The sequence below is a fragment of the Protopterus annectens genome, chromosome 1.part1 (assembly GCF_019279795.1).
Source record: "Protopterus annectens isolate FY-2018-M chromosome 1.part1, PAN1.0, whole genome shotgun sequence".
Lineage (NCBI taxonomy): Eukaryota > Metazoa > Chordata > Ceratodontiformes > Protopteridae > Protopterus > Protopterus annectens.
The window spans coordinates 1,892,396,460-1,892,420,725 of record NC_056726.1 but is presented as its reverse complement, the minus strand read 5'-3'; the positions used below and the strand labels follow the sequence as shown (position 1 = coordinate 1,892,420,725).

At 44.8% G+C, this 24,266-nt stretch overlaps 1 protein-coding gene across 1 annotated transcript in view; it reads left to right on the top strand.

The window, feature by feature from the left end:
• Positions 1-24,266, top strand: part of PTPRU (protein tyrosine phosphatase receptor type U) — a 4,710,560-nt gene that overhangs the window by 4,080,779 nt on the left and 605,515 nt on the right. The window contains exon 25 of the mRNA XM_044089740.1: positions 791-926. Coding sequence (XP_043945675.1) covers positions 791-926 — 136 coding nt within the window. The remainder of the gene's footprint in view (positions 1-790; positions 927-24,266) is intronic.

Sequence of the window (24,266 nt, the reverse complement as noted above, 5' to 3'; positions counted from 1 at the left end):
TCTTGTATTATTAAAATAAAACAGATGTAAATTCCACATATCTAACGGCATTCATATGATGTGATATGATATGTTAACCCCCCCCCACCCCCAAAAAAAAGCATTTGTGCTTAAACCAAAAATCAAGTGGTCATGTGACTGGGAAAGTTTTAGGCCATGCATGTAAATCGCTTGATTGTAGGAAAATCTTGTAGCGGTTCTTGCTAGATTGGCTTGTTGGTGGTTATGAAAAGATATATATTTATTAATGTCATATTCTAACGTCACATATTTTTGTTTTGTGCTATGAATGTGTAAGTACACATTCCCCTGTGTCAGTTGATACAAAGATTTCTATAAGTGTTATAGGGTAGTCAGGGACCCGAAATATTTTGCTTCCCCGCTATGTGCCTTGACAGTGGAGCAAAGCACCAACTCACAACACAGGCACTTTGCACATCAGATGCTGTGAGAGATCACCTGCATTAAAATTGTTTTAACTGTGTGCTGGCTTTTAGCATTTTTCTTCAGTACAAGTAAGGAATGTGAATTATTTGCAAGAGATAGTTTATAAAGTAACAACATAAATGCATAATTCAGGACCTTTTTTTTTTTTTTTAAATGCACTACAGGGAAAAATAACTTTAGGCTTTAGGTTGATTTTATGCTGTAATCTACATTTACTTTGTCTTTCCAAAGAAAAATGAGACTGCATGGAACTAGAGCTTTTAATAACTAAACAGCAGCATTTAGAAGAAAAACAAACAAATAGACAAAGCAGTAACTGTTAAATTATGTGTGTATTTTACAGTGCAGGAGCAGGTCGGACTGGCTGCTACATAGTATTGGATGTAATGCTGGACATGGCTGAATGTGAAGGGGTTGTAGACATTTACAACTGTGTGAAGACACTGTGCTCCCGGAGAATCAACATGATACAGACTGAGGTAAGCTACAATATATGACATATTTAAAACGATGTTACCTTCATACTAACTTGACCTTGACAGTGTGGATTCTCCTAACAAACTCTCTTGTCTTGATGCTCAGATTTCTAATTTTATTGCCTGAATTTTGTTCATAATTTAATTATTCTGAGACTCAGGTATAGATTTCACTTTAATATAATAGTGCTATATCACACCACTTAGTTCTTTCTTTTATAGATGTCACATTCTGAGACTCAGGTGCAGGTTTCACTTTATTATATACTCATGCTATATCACATCACTTAATTCCTTTGCAGATATCACATTCTGAGATGCAGATGCAGGTTTCAATTTATTATATATTAATGCTATATCTCATCATTTTGTTTTTTGCTTTTTTAAATACATAGTTATTGTATTTGCATTTTTGATGTGAAATAGTTACTCTGCTTAAGGTTTCAAACCTGCTGTGGTATATGTAATTTTTCTTGGAGGAACAATTACACATCCAAAATATACGTTATGTAGTTATTTAATGTCTGCTAACAAACACAGAAACACACATGCCCACACATGCACACACACACACACACACACACACACACACACACACACACACACACACACACACACACACACACACACACACACACACAAAGATTCAGAAGCTTGTGCAGCCATACACAGACATACATACACAAAGAAATACACTTACTAATAAATACATACTGACATTAAAGGAAAAAGACTCGCAACACATACATAGAAACAAACACAGGCAGACTCACAGTTTGTCACACACACACACACACACACACACACACACACACACACACACACACACACACATGCACAGACGCACACACGCACACGCACACACGCACACACACACACACACACACACACACACACACACACACACACACACACACACACACACACACACACACACACACACACACACACACAAAAGATTTTCTTTTATTTGCAGGTATCTACTTTTTGTTTTAACTGTATGCTTATTAAACAAAGTGCTGCTTAGTGAGCATAAAACAATGCAGCCATAGCTGCTGTGAAGTGACAATCTTGATTTTCACCGAGCATTAGTTGTACATTAACACCCTTCATTCTCCAATCAATATGGTGATGTCATCCATTCCGTAGTTATTTTTTATCATTTTATCACTGTTGTCCTTAATTGTCAAATGTTGATCTGCCATCATGTGTTTGGTATGACCTACAACATCCGACAATGACAGTTTTGCCACTCACTGTGCCTACATTTGAAAACTTTAATTGGAGACATAGGACAAAGTTTGACAGTACTGATGCAGGACACTGAAGAAGGAACTTTTAGTTTATAACTTGACTTTGTCTGTTTGAAGTCAGTAATACGTAAGGATGAGAAATCAGATTTTTACAGATCCTCAGTGTTTGGTGCTATAGTATTTGTTAAAGTATTTGGAAACCTTTCCATTTCAATTTTGCAGGTGGTCTGTAATTCTGAGCTGCATAAAATGTTGCATTTATGAATAATTTTAATGGTGATCTCATAATTTATTCACAGGATTTACTTGAATTCCTAGTTTTCACATCTTAGCTACAAAGTATAGATAATCCCCGGGATTCATGAAGCTCGGCGCAAGGCCGGCGTAAGGCTTGCGCCGGCGGTGCAGTGAATAGCCGGCGCAGTAGCGCCATATACATATTAATGAGAGTGCACCGGAATCACAGACACGTGCGTAGTGTACGTGAGCGAGCCCAGGTAGGATGCGTCTGGAGGCGTGTTTAAGCCGGCATGAGGTGAGCAACCTAATGTGCTGACAGCCACGGTCCACCCACAATAGTAATGGCAGCAGCCAGGTCCCGTGCAGAATGAAACGCACGTACAGTATGCAACATAGTACCCATCCCAAATTAACGGAGAAGCAAATACAAGCCACGAAGGCATAAGTGTACCCGTCCAAGGAGCAAAGGATACGCATAAGACCGCGTTCGTCCCGCAATGCACCGTCAGTGTTTACACTCAGAGAAGGTGTACAGCCGCATGTCAGCGCCGCACCGACATAGGAGCAGCGACTAAGGTCACCACCTGTCCCACTTTGGTTGGGGCAGTCTCTCTATGGCCAGTTGTGTCCCGAAAAAACGTATTAGAAATGGCTGATGTGCTACGATTGTAGGACACAATGATATCCCGTATTTAATGTAATGGTAGCATGAATTGGTTATTTCTGTAACAGAAATACCTAAATGACACAAGAAACAGAATAAGCAAGCAAATTGCCACAACAATAAGCTTATATTTAGGCAAACAAGTGAAGTTCTATGCTATATAGTGACCGTGTGTATGTGTCGGCCTGTAAAGTCAGATGTGAGTCCCGGAAATATCCCAGATCGGAAACTGGAAAAGGTGGAAACCCCAGTAGCGACATGGGCATGGTCACCAGGGTTACCTGCTGTCCCAATGTGCCATGGACAGTCCCTGATTGGACAGTTGTGTCCCTGCAACAATCAGAAAAATGGAAAATGACCTCCGATCCCCTGCCAAGAAAATTCCCGCAATATACATGTAATAGTAGCATAAAACATATACATTACTATATGAAACACAGACATGGCATAAGAAAATAAATAAGGAACCCAAATGCTTACAGAATAAGCTTATAGTATGGCAAACAAGTGAAGTTCTGTCAACTGCACTAGCCGTGGGTATGTGTAGTCCTGCAAATTCGAAGTTTCCACATAACATGCCCCACTATGGGCATTGGAAAAGGTGCCAACCATAATGGTCACAAGCAGTAGTGAGAGTACATAGCCGGGTAGCTGTGTTGACATAACAACAGTAAGGAAGCAAGATACCTCAAACACAGGCAAACATGTGCATAGCAACATATCCCACACCCAGCAACGTCTCTGTTGCATACACTGGATGGCGTATGTTGAAGTGTAATATCCAGAAGCAGAACCCATGCATTCGGATGTACTACACAATAGCCTCATTGTACATGTCAGTCCCACCCATGTATACCTCTGCACCCAAACCTGCTAGCATCCGTGTGCAGCTATACAACCACACACAATGTGCATACCTGAAATGTGGTAAGATGTTTGTGTTAGGCAATGCCACGCGGGCAAATACGTACCCCACATGTCACCAACCCACCGCAGGTACAGATATGTAAATGGCTGCATGTGAATGTGTCAGCAGAATGTGTACATCCCGCATGTAGTATGTACCCGTCCAAACCATATAGGTTTGCATACGACACGGTGCACATAACTGTACACATGTGGACAAGTTGGGTCGTTGGACCACCGCATCGATGATTATCTATGCAGTGAAGTCGATCACATATAGCGGAACACGTGCCTACCAAACAGGACGTCCTAACAGGGTGCTACAGGCAAAGAAGGGGAAGCTGGGACATCACATGTGGAGAGTAGCGTTGCCGGACGAACAAATACACACGGTCAAGGTAAAGGATGGAACAACATGCATATGGCCGGATGGATGTTGTTCGAAAAATATATAGAAACACATATGAAGTTCCAGTTTAGACTCGAAATACTATATAATGCATTGAATTGTACCGTACAATATGGCAGTAGAACTAAGCCTGCATGTAATTGGTGAAGCTAAGCTGTAGTGTGATGGAATTCTGAACCTGGCAGTAAGCAGTACAGCAGGCTCATGTCTGTCAGCATTAATTATTTGCTGGGTTACAGAACAATAAATGTATGTACATGCATAACAGCACTCCTTCCCCAGAGGAGGATGGCCTTGTGAGCTCTATCGAAGATAACAGTACAACTCCTTACCAGAGAGACAAAGCAACGTATTAAGAAATTAACTGTCCACTGTATCGGAACAGTCTAGGGTCCTTGAAACAGCTACAATCACAGAAGGACACTGTAATGTACAAGGTGCCTTGCAAGGCTGTGTTATTCCCATGGGAAAACATTTTAAAAGCACGACCCCAGCACCCACGTATGTATAGACTATTGCGGACCATAGTGATGGAAATGCCCTGTGACCGACCACGTCAGTAAGGTGGGCAAAAGCTGATTGTAAACACTATATAAAGAAACTGCTTACTGTATAGAGTCAGACAAAACTCACATACTTGGACTGTATATTATTTAGCCTGCCTGTGTACACTACTAAAACTTTCTGAACCCGAGCCTCCTGTGTTATCACTTAGAAAAGCCTACTGATAACTACAGTCTGGTTTTAACAACTTATTTCACATTGTGATCCTTGTAATCCGGAATTCCCTTGGTAAGCTACAGGTCAGAGTGCATGGCTGGTTAGACATGTACGCAGGAGAATATGCATAAATGGTTCTTCTTGAATGAAAAGACCTCCGACTGAATTGTTGTGTGTAAAGAGGCTGTTTACTGTCTGATCTGTGGCTGAAAAGCGGAAAACTGGATCCCAAGAAGAAAACGTGCAGCCTTAAACAGGAGGCCCAGGTAAGGAGTGTTTGCCTTTTTGTCTCTATTGTAGATCAGGGACCAGACTACATTGTGTTTCTGTTAACAGTTGTGATAGCGGGTCGAACACCTATCCAAATTCTGTTAAATCTGAACATAGGTCAGGGGAACACACAGCAGAGTAAATAGTGATTGTAGACACTACAGTAGATACAGGGAAGGAGACACCACGTGGTATGACAGAAGGGTACGTAGCAGTCGTGTAGAGGATATGGGAGATTATTGAAGAAACAGATCATGTGATCCGCGTTTGACGGGTGACGTGAAGTATATGCAATCGCAGAGAGCACATAATGTGAGTTATGCAGCAAAATGGGGTAATAAATATGACATTGATGGTATATTACACAAAATATCGTTACTGAAACATTGTAATCCCTGAAAATTTGATGCACATGTTCCAGGGTAAACACCTGTTCCACCCTGAGAGGGACAGTCCCTCTTTGGCCAGCCGTGTCCTGTAAACAAACCGAACAAATGGCAAATGTCCTGATATCTCAGGACAAACATTTCCCAGATATCTATCAAAATGGTAGCATAAAACAGTAAATTTGTATGTGGAACAGCAAAATATAATAATAAACAGAATAAGCAACTGAAATGCTACAACAATTGGTCGCTCTCCTGGCAAAACGTGAATTCCTGTCCTATGTACTGGCCGTGGGTATGCATTTTCCAGGAAAATTACACGTTCCGAACACTAATGTCCCACATTGTGCATTTGAAAAGGTGGCAGCCCTAAGATGTGCAGGCGACAAAACAGCGACAATTGGGTATCCGTCATGCACATCGGTGGACTGAGGTAGTGTACGAAGGGAACAGAACACTACAAATGGCTAAGCATCATACGTACACAGAGAAGATCATAATACAGTAGTACCGATAGCCCCCACAACCCCCTACCACCTCCAATACCACATCCAGGATATTAAGCGGGAGGGCAGGCTAGTCCCCACACGTTATCCTGTGGCAACAGAGGTAGCACAACGAACAAATGTAACAGAAGCTATTGAAACCACATCCCGAACACGTAACATACCTAGGGACACCCGAGTAAGAACACAGTACTAAAACAGAGTGAGGATATCTGTCAATTAATTGAAGTACCGAACCCTCATGCAGGACAGGAAGGCCAGGACCCAACCCCGTGGCGTATAGACCGTGGACACCAGAAGATATCTGTAAAGTCATAGAGGGAATTCCCCATCCACAAAGTAATCGCTATTCACCATGCAATACCCTGTATCTCCTGATCGGAAACCAAAAGAGGAATGGCGAATGGTACAGTATGTACAAGCTGTAAATCATGTAAGAATACTTAGGGTAGCGTTGGTGCCAGACCCACACACTATATTCAATGCTATGAAAATGCCACAGAAGTATCTTACCGTGGTACATATAAGCTATGCTTCCTTTGCAATACCTATACATCCACATAGTCCGTATTGCTTTGCATGTACAGTCAGGGTGACAGATACAGCCATACCCGGCTATTGCGGGGATACTGTGAAAGTACAACGATATTCTCACAGGAGATGGCTAGCTACATTCCGGTGTTAACTCCACCCGGGGCCAGTCAAGTTCTACTTTATGTGGATGATATTCTGCTTGCGGCCCCTACCCAGCAGCAATGTATGGAAGATACAATAGCATTATTGAGATAATCAGCAGAACAGGGACATAAAGTAAGCAAACATAAATTGCAACTACAGAGAATACAGGTCAATTACCTGGCATATCTGGTATCCAAGTAGGGTAGAACATCACATGACGATAGGAAGGTAGCAATATAATAAGCACCCAAGCCAACTAACAAGAAGGGAATGATGTCCTGTCTGGGCCGACTAACATTTGTCAAATCTGGATACCAAACAATGCTGTGGAATCCGTTGTATTGTTTGCCTTAACCTTTAATACACCTATGGCAGCACAACACATACTACACTGGATTACAGTAGCAGAAACAGCGTTCTGCAGACTAGAACGATTGATAGCCTCAACAGCTGTAGTAGGTCTCGTGAATAATCATAACACATGTTGTCAGACCGTAGATTGTAAGCGGAGATATATGACGTCAGTCTTGATGCAACAGCAGGGAAGTAAGCAACGCTACATAGCTGACTACTCATTGCAGTTGGACACTGTGGCATGGTCAGTGCCACATTGTGTACAGGCAGTTGTTGTAGCACCCATGCCAGTACAGGCGCCGGCCGTAATGTTACTAGACCACCCTCTCACTGTGAGAATGTCTCATGCAGTTGCGATCAGTCTGCTGCAAGAGAAGATAGCATTCCTGACCCGTGCTAGACATTTGTCATGTTTGACCATACCACTGAGTCAACCTCATATGGTGATTGAACGTTGTACAACATGAAACCTATCAACGTCACGTCCGACACCTGTGTATGGCACACCACACAGTTGCCTATACGAAATGGATTAAATAACTACACACAGACATGATATCACTGATATACCCTTAGATGATGCAGAGGTGACAGTTAATGTGTACGGATCATGTAGACAGAGTCCTACAGGAACGAATCAAGTAGGTTATGCAGTAGTTATTGATAATGACATTGTAGACGGCCAAACCCTGCAGCATAACGTGTCTGCTCAAGCAGCAGAATAGATAGCTTTAACACGTGCTTGTACTGTAGCGGAAAACTGATGTGTGGACATATGTCCCGATAGTCAGTCTGTTGTCTGTACAGTGCATGTTTATGAGCAGCAGTGGAAGAATAGGGGAATGATAACATCCACCGGTAAACCGATTAATCATGCGCATTCGATCTTGAATGCATTAGACTCCATGCAGTTACCCACTGAAGTAGGTAATTGTAAATGTGCAGGGCATAGAAAGCAACAGGATAACAGTAGGAAAGGTAAGGCATGAGCTCATGCACCTGCAAAACAAGCAGCCTCACAGTTGGAAAGTGTTTGTGTGAATGAGGAATGACAAACCTCAGACAGTTTAGATGTAGAAACTGTACAAACAATGCAAACAGCAACTACGAAAGCAGAAAAGCCGTCGTGGTTATGACGAGGAGCAATCCTTGAACACGGACTGCACATATCCACAGTGAGAAAGCCAATATTAACGTCTAATGTATTCAGATATGCGGCTTTGTGGAGCCATGGGTAGAGACATGTCTCAACAGAGGATGGTACATTTGGTTAACAGAATACCCCTAACATACGGAATTACGAACCACATACAAACCTCATGAGCAGCGTGTCACGTTTGCAGTAGATATCATGCACAGGGAGTATTTAAACCGAAGGGAGTGAGTTTACCTACACCACCATAACCGTTCCGTACTATTTGTATGGAGTTCATACATCTGCATAAATGTGAAGGGAACAAATACTGTTTAGCGATTACACATATATATAATCAAAATGGGTAGAAGCATTCCCAACCATTAATCCGGATGCAGCAGCAGTGGCAAAGGTGCCAGTAAAATAAAGTATCCCTAGATCTGGCATGCTGTAAAGAAGCTACAGTGACAATAGAACACATGTAGTGAACCAGACAATCACGCAACCTGGGGGATTAGTTCGTATTACCATGAATGTAAATTGCATGTACAACCCACAGTCAGCATGACTGCTGGCGCCGTAAATGGGATCCCGAGAAATAAGTAGAGGAGGTTGGTGGGTGACATCCAGACGAGTTACATGTGCTGTCTACCTCTAGCATTGCTGAGCATGACAACAGTTCCAAATGTAAAGTGCTGCACCCACTTCGAAGTAGTATGTGGAATGGCATATCATGTGCCAGAGTGGAAAGCTGTCATGCCTGCAGAGCCGGAGGTCGATGACTCAGTAGCAGGTGACATGAGAGGATTGTTAACTAATAACACTGTTCTTCAGTTAAAGTCTGTTACAGATAAGAGCAAACGAAGACGGACGCATAGCTGACACCAGTATCCTGTGTGTATGTCACTGTTATCCAAAGAACATTATTGCCAAGTGGACATTGCGAAGGTCTGTACCGGGTACTGTTGGCAACGCCTACCGCAGTAAAGTTTGCAGAGAGGTCGTCCTGGGTCCACCTCACATTTGCAAACCGGTAAAGGATATCAAGTCTGATTGACATCTTGTAGCTGATATACCAAAGAGCCTGAATCACCCGGCCAAGACTGTATAACAATACAAAGCAACCCCAAAGACATTTATGTTTGCTGTCCTAATGATTATACACCTATTAACCATGTTTGTGTTTACTTTACATTTTCTGGGACCTTACCTGCATATAACTACACGGATACAAATACTGATACGTGATGAACTGGCCACAGAGTGTCTTCCACACTTCAACAGATACCTAGGCATGATGCGTGTGCATATAGAGACTAGGAACACTTTAAATTGCTGTGTTTGTACTGCCATACCTACATCATATGGAGGACTTCCGATGCATGTTGTCCCCTTGGGGATAGATTGAGACTTGTGAATATCTACACTTTGATACAGGTTCTGTGAGATCACAGGACAACGTGGCAATGTACTTACCTGTTACACAAAAAGGAATTGTATGTTATCATAAACATGATACAGTTTCAGTTGTTGGGAGTATTTGTAACATAACTGTGTCTTACGAATGTCATATAACAGCCAAAGATCACAGTACTACTTGTAGCACCATTCCTAATTTGTATTGAAACATCATGAGAACAATGTTGAAGGATGTGCAGAAACATCCTGAATTGTATAAACAGTCCTCTGTTAGAGACAGGAATATGTTACATGCAGAGGTAACCCGCATCAGTAGTAAAGTAGAATATTGTTATGTTGTTTGTGGGAAATAAGCATATCAATGGTTACCTGGGAATTGGTCCGGCAGTTGTTATTTGGGTTATCTGGCTCCAGTCACATGACATACTGTACAATTGCCTGTGGGTGCGAAACGAACTATAACACATATAGCTCAAAGAACTGGGAACACAGTCGAGAAACCTACTAATCCAGTGGGTGAAATGGAAGCTGTTCTGACATTCCAGTCTTCTGCAAGAGATAAAGGAATATCGATTCATATGGACTTGAGTGACAGCGTCACAACCTGGGCTGGAACACTCCTAGCTTCTGGAGTAGTGAAATCAATCAGGGAACAGAGGAAGTTATCAAAACCTGTCGGAGGAAGGATGAATGTGACTTTCCGCTCTTGAACATGTGACTGATGAACTGGATGCAATAAGAACTGTTGTGTCACAAAATGTAATAGCGCACGACTGCACCGTGGTGCTGAGAATTGGTACGTGTGCGCTTACTGAAGAAGATCGCTGTGTCCAACTACCACATGAAGAGACCAAAAGCAACGCCCACCTAGAGGTAATACAGCAGGTGTCATCCATGGCGGAACCAGGCCCAAACCCACTGACGAACCATTTCCACAAACCATTGGGTGGATGGGGTCAGTCATACTGAATATCATGATTGCCATTTTTGTTGTTCTGCTCATATTGGGAGCATGTGTCTAGTGCGGGATACTGTGCATGTAAGTATTAGTCAGGGACTCTGGCGACATACCTGTACCCGAGACTATGGATCAATACCTGTAGTGGTATTTGTCAATAGAAAATGCAATCCTACTTGCAATGTACAACAAATTACTTGCCTAGTTAAACGTTCCACAGAGGAAGAGGCTAGGGAATGAAATAATGTTGTATATGTTTCTGGATAGAGTAGAAGCAATCAAAGGAGGGAGAATGTTAGCAAAATACATATTTAAACATATATATGACGTGCAACTTTAGAAGCAAATAGTGTATAATGCATATTATTCTACCTGACAATATGGCAGTACAGCTTCTCATGCATGTAATTGCCTGTAGTGTAGCTGCAGTGTGATTGAACCCTGACCCTAGCAGTAACCAGTGCAGCAGGTGTATGTCAGTCAGCATTACTCATCTGCTCGGTTACAGAATAATACATGTATGTACAGGTATATCTGTCATCCTTCCACTGAGGAGGATAGGCTTGTGAGCTCTAACACAGAGTACAGCTGCTCAGCAGAGAGACACAGGAACCTAGTAGGACATGCAGTGAGGACTGGATATGAACAGTGTTGGTACCATGACAGAGCAGAATTTACCGAAGTACAGTCTAAGTGAATATGTGGCTCGCAAGGTTGGGCTATCCTCATGGGAAAACATGTAATAAGCATTACCTGAGCACTGTTGTAGGAATACAATGTTCTGTACTCTAGCAATGTAAATGCCTTGTGACTGACCACATCATTAATGTGTGCAAAAGATGATAGTATACAGAATGCTCATACAGATGTAACATGTATAGAGTTGAACAAATGTCTAAACTTTTACTGCATACTCCTTTGCCTCCTGCTGCACAGTAGTAAAATGTTATTAATCCCAGCTTCCTGTGTTATTGAGTGTCATTTTGAAAATACGATTGAGTGTTACAGTTTGATTTAAAAGACTTAATTGACAGATGTGTACATTCTAGCATGGGAATAGGTCAAGCCAACCATCACAATGTCCATGTGTACCACATACACACAGCCAGTAACACGCAGTAGTAGTGCATGAAGGCATACACGACTGTGGGAATAGTACAGGACATATGGCACGTGCCAAGTGCAGATGCATGACACAAACCCCAGGATGGGTGTCCCTGCAAAGAGGAACATGTGCCAACTACACCTCCCACAGATGTACCGGCAATAAAACACATGGCAAACACACAGACACACTACTGTCCAACACATGACTGCAACGGAGCCTGGTCAAACACCAACATGAAGCATGCACAAACAGGGACTTGAGTAATGTTTGCCTTAACAGCCTTCCATAGGCCAAAGAAGAATAGAATGGACATATGCATGTAATGCTGTGAAGGATGTGTGGTAGTCCTCAGTATCACAGTGTTAGGGACACAGATACACTGTCATCAACAGTGACGTATGTGCAACGTACACAGCATACCTGCATGTAATACAGAGGACAATCATGTGCCACAGAAATATACAGTGGCGAAAGAGTATAGTGGATAGACAATTGTAAATGTGACAAACTATGAATATAGGTTCACACGTCCATAGGTACAGGGTAGGCCATCGTCCCAGGCCCAGCCATAATACTACACCATAGTTAGGATGACTTTGCCAACCTTCTGTGCTTCAGATGAAATACCCATGATATTGCTGTATCTCCGTCAAGCACTGATAATGATGTAATCCCTGGCCTATACCTGCAATTCTCCATCCAATGGACAACATACCTGCGAACAAGGCTAGGAAGGATGTCTGTCTCACATGTACTGTGATGTAGATCCACAGCATAATGAGTGTCTGAGTGATATATGTGTCACTCAAACACATCCCATTAATGACCGTGACAAGGTAAATGTCACCTGCCCTAGTGGTTCTGAGGGATGCGGATACAGTAGGTGAAGCATACACATGACATATGGGTTGACATGGCCTCGTATGTCAGGCACAGGTCAACACTAAACAGCAGGTATGTGACGTAATGTGGCAGGGGTCCTACAAGTGGGGCAGCATTACACAAAATGGTGTCATCCTGCATCTGTACAACAATCAACCTATGTGGGCTTCCCAGCTGCTGTAGGTGTATGGTCAGATGCAGTCTGAATGGGGCAATGTAGTAGATCATAGGTGTAACACATAATGGGTACAAGGAGACAATGACCTAGCCTGATGTAGATGTGAATCCCTGCACCAACAGGTGGGCAATGTAGAAGTCCCACACAACCACGATAGCAACGTGTGTGTGGAATGAATGGTGACCGACAAACACTGTCCCCTGATCCCTGGTAATCACCCCTGTGCTGAGTGGACAGCCACCTATATGCTGGACAGGGGTGACCTAGTAGTTCTCCACAGGTATGATGTTGCATTACGTCGCATTTAGCTGTGGGACATGTCCCTGACAGCAGATATGCATACCTGGGAGGCCCCTTCGAAGGATATCTGTGTCAGATGTCTGTCCCACTATGGCACCTGTTTTGCAGTCATCTACAAACACTGTTGCCCATAGCACCCCTGTGTGTGAGCTCCCAGGTGTCGAGCATAGCAACTGAAGGTGGTATGATTGTTAGCCAGGTCCATGTAGGTATATCTGTGGAATGTGCCCTGGACAATTTCATGACAGTGTGTAACTCTACACATATGATGACCAAGGGTGTCATACCTCACAAGGTGTCTGCTCCACCTTGTAGTAGCCACCTCCTCGTGTTGTACATCCTGTGTATGGCTGGGGTACACCACACTGGATGCTTGGCATTGGTACAATGAACCACAGTTGGGTAAGTGAATGCCTGGCTCATGCAGTCCTGTAGGTACTGGTAGATGGCAAATGTGATTGATGCAGCGGCTGCCGTACTGTCGACCACTGGCTCAGGGTCCTTAAAGGAGACCACAGTAGTGTGCAGAATTGTGTAGTCTGCCTCTGAGCAAGCAATGTGTATGGTAACTGGCAACACTCACAGCAACGGATGCCAAAAGCAGAAGCCAATGTCCAAATAACATAGATCAACTTCTGCATGACAATATGTCTTATCATACATGTATTGACACGTGTCTGCTAATTACAATTGCAAATGGCCGGTAAGACTGGCCTAAAGTTCCCGTGATGTACACAGTCTGGGGGTGTTGTTCCGATAATAAAGTGGCAATACCTCCCAATCGTGACCTCTGGGTATGGTATGAAAGTGGTTGTTAACCTGCAACATTGGATGTATAGCATTGGGTTCTGGTGTCGGAAGACATGGTTCCTGTAGCACTACACAGTATGGGTAGTCAAGCACACATCCGCGATTGCTGAACACACAGCATCAGTGAAACCCACTGCTCACAAGGACACAGTCCGACAAGCTCTACACTTTAAATATGCACAGTGGTGTCCATTGTCGGACCCAAAATTGACATCATACCAGATTCACGTCTACTTTCAATACGCACTGAACTCATTGTCGTCACAGGTACACATATGCACCGCAAGCGTGTTTAATGTTGATGATAGCTGTCCATGTAATGCAGCACAGATGCACAGAAATACCCAGGGTACCGGGTCCATAGAACTGCGTCCACATCACAGTCCCGCACACATGAAGGATGTGTAATGGGTACTGTCGATTGTTGCAGTCAAGGGATTCTGGGTATGTAGACTCTGGGCTCAGTGTTGCTTCGCAGCCAATCCTTTGTCCCGCCCCGTGGGAGGGATGTGTGTGTAGCACCTGCCATACTATCCGCTAATGATGCAAACCATCCACTGGAGAATGCTAAATGCAGGTGTGAAATGTGTACAGCCCTATACTAGTGTCCAGTAGGCAATTGTCATGGATGGACAACCGTATGCCCAAGATGCCACCCACAACCGCAAACCCGGGTAAATTACACAGCCGCGGTAAGGCATAAGACAGGAAATACACATAGGGACTGCAGTTGACATTCCACATACAAAGTGGGACCACCGTGCCAACACCGGCGTACACAGCACTCAATCTGCCAGCAACAGACTGAGGAGCACCCGCTACCATACAGCGGAACAGATGTGCGACCTGTGGAACACATACTAATGGCACACACACAACGTCAGGTAGGATATGTAAACTATGGCATTCCCACCTATAAAGACAACATGGTTAAATGAATACATAGGTAATCAACATGTTCCGGTGGTGTTATATTGGAAATACAGTGACGGATATGTCCCATTGGGATGTCTGAGGTTTATATGAAGCAGTTGCTAGCCAGCATCTTTGGATGTATGTCATTTGTTCACAGTACTAAATCACCTGGTTATGTAGCACCATGTGGAATGGGTAGTCAAACAGACATCCCCGATTGGGGAACATACACCAGCAGTGAAAAGCACTGGGCAGGTGGACACAGTCCAGCAACATCTAACTTGACATATGCACATCGGTGTCCATTGTAGGACCCAAAAATTCTATTCAGAGAATGCCCGCTAGCTTCCTGCATTACTCACGTGATCTCATTGTCGTCACCACGTCACAGGTACACATATGCACGCAAGCGTGTTCAATGTTGATGATAGCTGTCCATGAAATGCAGCACACATGCACAGAAATACCCAGGGTACCGGGTCCATTGAACTGCGTCCACATCACAGTCCCGCACACATGAAGGATGTGTAATGGGTACTGTCCACTGTTGCAGTCAAGGGAGTCTGGGTATGTAGAATCTGGCCTCGGTGTTGTTTCGCAGGCAATCCTTTGTCCCGCCCCGTGGGAGGGATGTGTGCGTAGCACATGCCTCACTCTCCGCTAATAATGCAAACCATCTACCGGAGAATGCAAAATGCAGGTGTGAAATGTGTACAGCCCTATACCAGTGTCCAGTAGGCAATTCACATGGATGGACAAGCGTATGACTAAGATGGCACCCATAACTGCAAACCCGGTGGAATTACACTGTCGTAGTAAGGCATTACACAAGTAATACACATAGGGACTACAGTTGACATTCCCCATACAACAAACACAGACAACCAGCCGATGAAGTCCAAAGCAAAGACGAGGTACTGTAGAGACCGTCAGTGACCACTCAGAGCACACCAAGAATTAAAGGCAGTCACCATAGTCTATTGGAGCCCACTTCGTCTGCTTCATAAGCAGACTTATTCAGAATACATACAATGCAGTCCAACCTACTACATTTAAAAGCCTTAATTGGTCAGTAAATTAGATGTGCTAGGTACTAATTACATGCCTTAAAGGCAAACAAGCAAACAAACCTTACTTGGGTTACAGATTCCACACAGTGAGGACATCAGACATTGCTTTGAAAGGTACAGTCTTCATCGGAAAATAGAAATATATGTACATATATGAAAGATGAACCAACATAAAATGTTTTCCAAATGTCTGACTGTGTAAGATACATATATATGTCCTACGGATTGTGCCAATATATTAACAGAACTGCAGACACCTAGTAATATAAATGAACCATAATATATACACATAAACCGTATGATTATGACTAATGTAAAATAGACCAACGAAATGTAAAGATTCACAATGTGCTAATGTAAATATTCATTTAGAAGGTTACTTAAATAAATCAATTCAGACATCCATGTCTAAATACTAACACAAGGCCAGCGAGGTGCTTGCCCTTACATGTACTGGGATGTTGTTCCACAGCATAGTGAGTGTCTGGGTGATGAATCTGTCCCAACAACACGTTCGATTAATGACAGTGTCAAGGTGTACGTCAGCTGCCCTTGTGGTTCTGAGGATCTAACTTCTTTACGTGAAGCATAGTCATCAGATCTGGGTTCGACATAGCCTTGTATGCCAGGCACGGGTCACCTCTGGGCAAGTGGTATGCAACTGTATACAGCTGGAATTCTTTCAGTTGGTCAGTATAACACATATACCTGAGACCCTGCATCTGTTTGTCGATGAACTGTTGGTGCCTTTCCAGCTGCTGCAGGTGTTGGGTCAGATACATTCTGAACGGGCATTGTACCCAATCATAGGTCTAATGAGTGATGAGTACAAGGGGACAATGACCTCCCCTGATCTAGATGTGAATCCCTTCATGATGATGTGGGCAATGTGGAAGGTCTACCTAACTATGTTAGCAACATGTGTGTCTAACGAACGGTTAACAACAACCCGTGTCCCCAGATCACTGGTAACCCCCTCTGTGCTCAGTGGATTGCCACCTATATGGTAGCTAGGGGTAACCTTGTTCTTCCCGAAGGGTATGACTATGCATTTCCTGGCATTTAGCTGTAGGACATGTCTCTGGTACCACTTATCCACATCTGTGAGGCACTCCTGAAGGATATCTGTGTCAGATGTGTGTCTGACTTTGGCACCCGGTTTGCAGTCATCTGCAAACATTGTCACCCATAACCCCCCTGTGTATGCGTGTACATTGGAAACGTAGATGCTGAGAAATAGTGGACCCAGGACTGAGCCCCATGGGACACCACCTGTGACTGGCTGTGAGTATGACATGGCGCCAGCAACTATGGCCATGTGTGTTCTGTGACTTAGCCAGTTTGCAACCCATATGGCGATGTATGGATTTACATTCAAGATGACGGGTTTATCAATTATACCCGAGGGGGGTATTGTGTCGAAGGCCTTTGCCAGGTTGAGGTAGGCTGTATGGACTGCTTTACCCTCATCAATGGCCTTGGTGACTGATTCTACAAAGTGAAACACGTGTAAAAGGCATGATCTGACTCTGACCAAGCTAAACTGGGTTGTATCCAAAGTATGCGAGTCCCCTATGTCTTTATCTATGTGTTCCATTATGATCCATCTCCATGGCTTTGCAGATAAGGCTTGTCAAACTAATGGTATGGTAATAACCAGGGTCAGTGGAGGCACCATCTATGTGGAGTGTGACTACAGTCGCCCTGTGCTACTACTGGCACGTATCCTGAGGTGAGGCTAAGATTAAACAGCTGTCCTAAGTGTGGGTTTAATTCCCCATAGAGTTCCTGGAGTACACAGCTGGGACACCATCTGGACCCATGGATGTTGTGTTGACTGCCTTGGGGCTGGATGTGGGTAATGCTGGACATACCCATGGCAGACGTGGCGCGTTCCCGAGTCCGATGCCCAAGGGACCACACACATAGCCGGCCTTAGGCATAGGCCAAGTAGGTAGCCGTCTAGGGCGTTGCTCTACTCGGGGCACCTTTCCAGACTCTATTTGGTGTAGGTAGACCAGGAGGGGGGTAGCGGGTGATGTATCGGTGGCAACTTCTGCCTAGGGCACCACTTAACCTAAGGCCACTCTTCCCGTGGGTAATACAGCAGTACCCACACCCAGACGCGGGTCATTGCTAGGGTCATTGCTAGTATGGCATATCATCTATGTCAAGAAACCATATATCCCCAGACATAATGGCACAGCATAATGCCTGTTCGCCACCCAAAGGCAGACATACGTCACCCGCGGCGGTGCGGACGTACTGCGCGAGATGTCCGTTAACAATGTCGACATTGTCTCGCTTTGTGAAACAAACTCCACATAGACATTCAATACTAAACAGCGACGGAGAACCCGATGTCCTCGTGGCTGAGCTGTTCAACCTGTTCCGCCATGTTAAATGTGTGTACAGCGAACCGCCCAAACCAAGCAACGGACATGTCTGTGGCTCAGTGAAAGTCGCCACGCAATGGTAAACCCTTGTAATATTGCGACACAGGCCATACATACGGAGGGTTAGTAATGGAAATTGGTCCGTTCGACCAGACCGTGTGCAATTAGTATAACAAGATCTACAACGGGTACACCGGCCAATCGGCCCACACGGTTACGAATAATTGGGGGGGGGCCGTGACATGGTACCATGGACACGGACAAAACGTGCCCATGTGACTCATCTAACATTCGTACAGGGTCAGGGCAGTACAGTGGGCGGACAAGACCAAACCCAAAGCACCACAGCAACACCCTGACAATCGAAGGCCTGTATGCGTATGGGATATAAGCACCTGTCATCTGAACAGCCCTGCGGTGACGACATATGCATCCTGGGCCATGAGCGAGGGGGAATTAGGAATGTTCAACATGCAGTACCGCACCTTTCCCAGCAGGAGAATGGATGCCTGTGACGTGCGTGTGTGCGGGGGGGGGTATGTAAATGTACATAGGTACCATGGGTATGCATATTAATGACAACGAACAGCTAACGTGTACTGGTCACAGTAACCGGCAAACGTGAATGCAGTCACGTTTGAATTACGACTATAGAACATATAGATGTGCACGTGTACGTAATGCGTCCATGCTGCAAAGACTGTTACATATATAAAGCTGTAAGTGCTTTCTGCACACGTCCGTCAACTGGATCAGACATATGTTACGGAATAGTCACAACTAATGCAAAACACATAACCACACAAACACTGTAAACATATATAACAGGACAACGCATATGCCTGCGCGTAACCCACAATCCGGACATGCGAGTGTGCGTGTGCGTGTGTGATCCAGTGGAACCAGGGAAGGTTAAGGATGTCTCCTCCACACATTTACATTCATAATTGTAAAATATATGCTTAAATAGTACTTATTGATTCCATGCTTTGTTATCGTAATGCTACTATTATACACATTGATATACAATATCCTGATCAACACACTACATTCTAAGGTGCACTCACAACAATTATCAACTATGTGTCAGGATACTGATTGTATTTACCAATATTGTATATATATTAACACATTGTTGCCGTATTATTGTTTCCATGAAGTAAGGCATGCAACACTGATATGTATATGTCACGTTATAATCAAGACTTGGAGCACTGTCCACCTAACTATGAGCAGGTTTATTGATTATTTCGCTTTAAACCGACTCTGAAGGAAGTGTATAAGGGACGGCTATGTCATGCATTCCGCTCGACGATGCCCCATGTTAGTAGGTGAAAGAGCTCAGTATCCTTTCACTGTGGAGACTATCGTATTTGACAGTGTCTGGTTTTGCCGATATATGTTCCATAATGTCGTTTATGAAGATGGGCAGGACGCAAGGTTTGCTGTATTTCCGCATACTGGCACGTGGATATAGATAGGCCATGTAATACAAACGATGGGTAGTCAAGCAGACATCCACGATTGGGGAACATACAGCGGCAGTCAATACCACTGGCCAGATGGTGACAGTCCAACACGTTCTACACTTTACAAATGCACATCGGTGTCCATTGTAGGACTCCAAAAATTACGGCGTTTGCTCCGTTATCCATCGGGATCGGCCAATCAGAATACTAACCGTGACTACGGCACAGCTAGACATATGCACCACCAGCGTGTTTAAGGTTGATGATACCTGTCCATGACATGCAGGACATATGAACAGAGGTCCCCAGACTGCCGTGTCCATACATGTGCGTCCATATCCCAGTTCCGCACACATGAAGGATGTGTCATGCGTACCGTGGGGGGTTGCAGCCATGGTATCCTGGGTATGCAAAATGGGGCTCGTTGTTGTTTGGCAGATAATCCGTTGTCCCGCCCCGTGGGAGGGCTGCGGGTACAGGACGTGCCTTAGTCCCCACTAAGGATGCAAAGCATCCACTGGGTAATGCTAAAGGCAGGTGTGAAATGTGTTCAGCCCTACATCAGTGTCCAGTAGGCATTTCCCAAGGATGGACAAACGTACGGACAAGATGGCACCCATAATAGCAAACCTGGTGGAATCACACAGCCGTAGTAAGGCATAACACAGGACATACAGATGGAAACAACAGTAGATACACCCCGTAGACATCCATCCTGCCGTGCGAATCCCAGCGTACACAGCAGCCAAGGTGCTATCAAGTATGTGGGGATCACCCGCTTCCACTCTGCGGAACATACGCGACCTGTGGAACACATATTAATGGCACACCAACAACGTCAACTAGGAAGGTCATACTATGGTTAAAATATGGCGTTCCCACACATAAATAACATACTGTCATGAATAAATAGGTTCTACATGTACCGGCTGTGTTATAATGACAATACAGTGGCGGATAGTTCACAATGGTACCTCTGAGGATTACTTAAAGCAGTTGCCAACCTGCAGTACTACAGTAACACCATATGGGTAAATTGTGGAAGGACACGGGTTCCGTAGCACTACATAATATGGGTAGGCGGACAGACATCCGGGACTGGGGAACATACGGCGACAGTCAAACCCACTGGCCGAATGGACACAGTCCAACATGTTCTAAACTTTACATATGCACATCGGTGTCCATTGCAGGACCCAAAAATTACTCAAGTAAGTGTGGGCAGCATAGTGTGAACCGGAAGAGGTGACAGCCATGACTACGGCACAGGTAGATATATGCACCACAAGCGTCTTCAAGGGTGATGACAGCCGTCCATGAAATGCAGGACATATGAATAGGACTCCCCAGGCTGCTGCGTCCATACACGTACGTTCACATCCCATTTCCGCACACATGAAGGGTGTGCAAGGGGTACTGTCGAGGGTTGCAGACATGGGATCGTGGGTATGCAAAAATGGGTGTCGGTGTGGATTGGCAGATGATTCGTTGTCCGCCCGTGTGCGGACGGGCCATGGCATATCGTTACTCCGCAATACTAATACCGATCATCCACCGGAAATGGAGAATGCAGCTGTGAAATGTTGACAGCCCGATACTAGTGTCCAGTAGGCAGTTTCCATGGATGGACAAACGTACGGCCAAGATGGCACCCATAGCTGCAAACCTGGGGGAATCCCACAGCTGTTGCAAGGCATAACCCAGGGAATACAGATAGGGTCTACAGTAGACACTCCCCATTCAAAGCCAGACCGCTGGGCAGATACCGGCATACAGCACTCAATCTGCCAGCACATCTATGGGGATCACACGCTTCCATACAGTGGAACAGATGGGTCACCTGTGTAAACATACCAATGGCACAATCTCCACGTCTGCTGGGAATGACATACGATGGTCAAACTATGGCGGTGCCACCAATGAAAGACATCCTTCGGTGAATTAATAGGATTGATGTCAATAGACCATGGCAAACACCCAATGAACAGGGAAGACTTGCTGGCACCCTATGGCCACAAACCATGTCACACATAGGTAGATGGAACAGTCAACTTAAACATTTTCCACGACAGGTGCATATGGTATCCAAAGGTACTTCATAGACATGTATGCGCTATCACCCGTTGGCCCGTGAGACTTACACATAACATGGAAGTATCCAGGCTTTAAATGTCCACCCTTACACTTCCATTTGTCACTGTCTATGCGAGCAATGGAGATGTAGCCACAGCATAGAAAGCAGAGACGTGCTAACGAAACACACACATGTCAACATCACAGAAAGCATACTATGAACACATGTATTACATGATATTGTACTATGAAACACAAACAAACCAGCAACCTGCAGCAAGAATAGTCCCCGTAGTTCGACACAACACAGGTCTTCGTAACATTTAAACAGTTCATTAAAACATGCAACGTTTTCGTTGTTTCCACAACGTGTGCAGAAAAAAAGCTATGTCTAAGAATGTTCACAATCAACAATGTGAGTCTTAACATGATTTTAAATATCACACTGTTGATTGTGAACACTTTAAGGATTTGCTTATTCAGTTGTATTTGCGAAAGCAACGGAAACACACACACACACGGAAGGGACGGGAGATGAACCTACACCTATTTACATGAACTCAGTACAGTATGAAGCATTTACAGAACGCGCTACCGAGTTAACTGACGTGAGCGCTGTCAGAGGCATACTTGTAGGCTGGTGACGTCACCCGCAAGACAATAGTTGGCAATAGCCAAGGCATGTGTTGCGGAGCGTCTAAAAGCATAATCAGTCGCAGAGGCAGCTGGAAACACACACACACAGAGACACACACACACGGAAGGGACGGGGGACGAACCTACGCCTATCTACATGAACACACTACAGTATGAAGCATTCACAGAACGCGCTACCGACTTTACTGAACAGAGCGCTGTCACACGCATACTTGTAGGCTGCTGACGTCACCCGCAAGACAATAGTTGGCAATAGCCAAGGCATGTGTTGCGGAGCGTCTAAAAGCATAATCAGTCGCAGAGGCAGCTGGAAACACACACACACAGAGACACACACACACGGAAGGGACGGTGGACGAACCTACGCCTATCTACATGAACACACTACAGTATGAAGCATTTACAGAACGCGCTACCGACTTTACTGAACAGAGCGCTGTCACACGCATACTTGTAGGCTGCTGACGTCACCCGCAAGACAATAGTTGGCAATAGCCAAGGCATGTGTTGCGGAGCGTCTAAAAGCATAATCAGTCGCAGAGGCAGCTGGAAACACACACACACAGAGACACACACACGGAAGGGACGGGGGACGAACCTACGCCTATCTACATGAACACACTACAGTATGAAGCATTTACAGAATGCGCTACCGACTTTACTGAACAGAGCGCTGTCACACGCATACTTGTAGGCTGCTGACGTCACCCGCAAGACAATAGTTGGCAATAGCCAAGGCATGTGTTGCGGAGCGTCTAAAAGCATAATCAGTCGCAGAGGCAGCTGGAAACACACACACACAGAGACACACACACACACGGAAGGGACGGGGGACGAACCTACGCCTATCTACATGAACACACTACAGTATGAAGCATTTACAGAACGCGCTACCGACTTTACTGAACAGAGCGCTGTCACACGCATACTTGTAGGCTGCTGACGTCACCCGCAAGACAATAGTTGGCAATAGCCAAGGCATGTGTTGCGGAGCGTCTAAAAGCATGATCAGTCGCAGAGGCAGCTGGAAACACACACACACACACACACACACAGACACACACACACACACACACACACACACACACACACACACACACACACACACACACGGAAGGGACGGGGACGAACCTACGCCTATCTACATGAACACACTACAGTATGAAGCATTTACAGAACGCTACCGAGTTTACTGAGCAGAGCGCTGTCAGGAGGCATACCCCTACGTGAGTGGTATCATTTGCAGAGGCAATGCGCCCGATCGGGAGTTAGGACAGAGTGCGCAGTCACGCAGTCTGTTACCATCCCAAGGTCGCCGTACAGTAACACGTTAGTGCTGCAGTCTGGAATACCAAGTAACTACTGATCAGTACATCACTGCCTACTGGGCATGCTCAGACACTTAGACTCGGCACAGAGCAGACATGCATACACATGGTGCAACGGCATGGGTGGCGGAATGTGGACTGTCGTGTGTGTCCAGCCACACAACAGAAACCTGGCCATGCCACAGACGTGGCCGTTGCGTAGGGGATACAGGCATGCACCCGGGGTATAACTGCAGACGGGCGGGGTGTGCACTGTGCT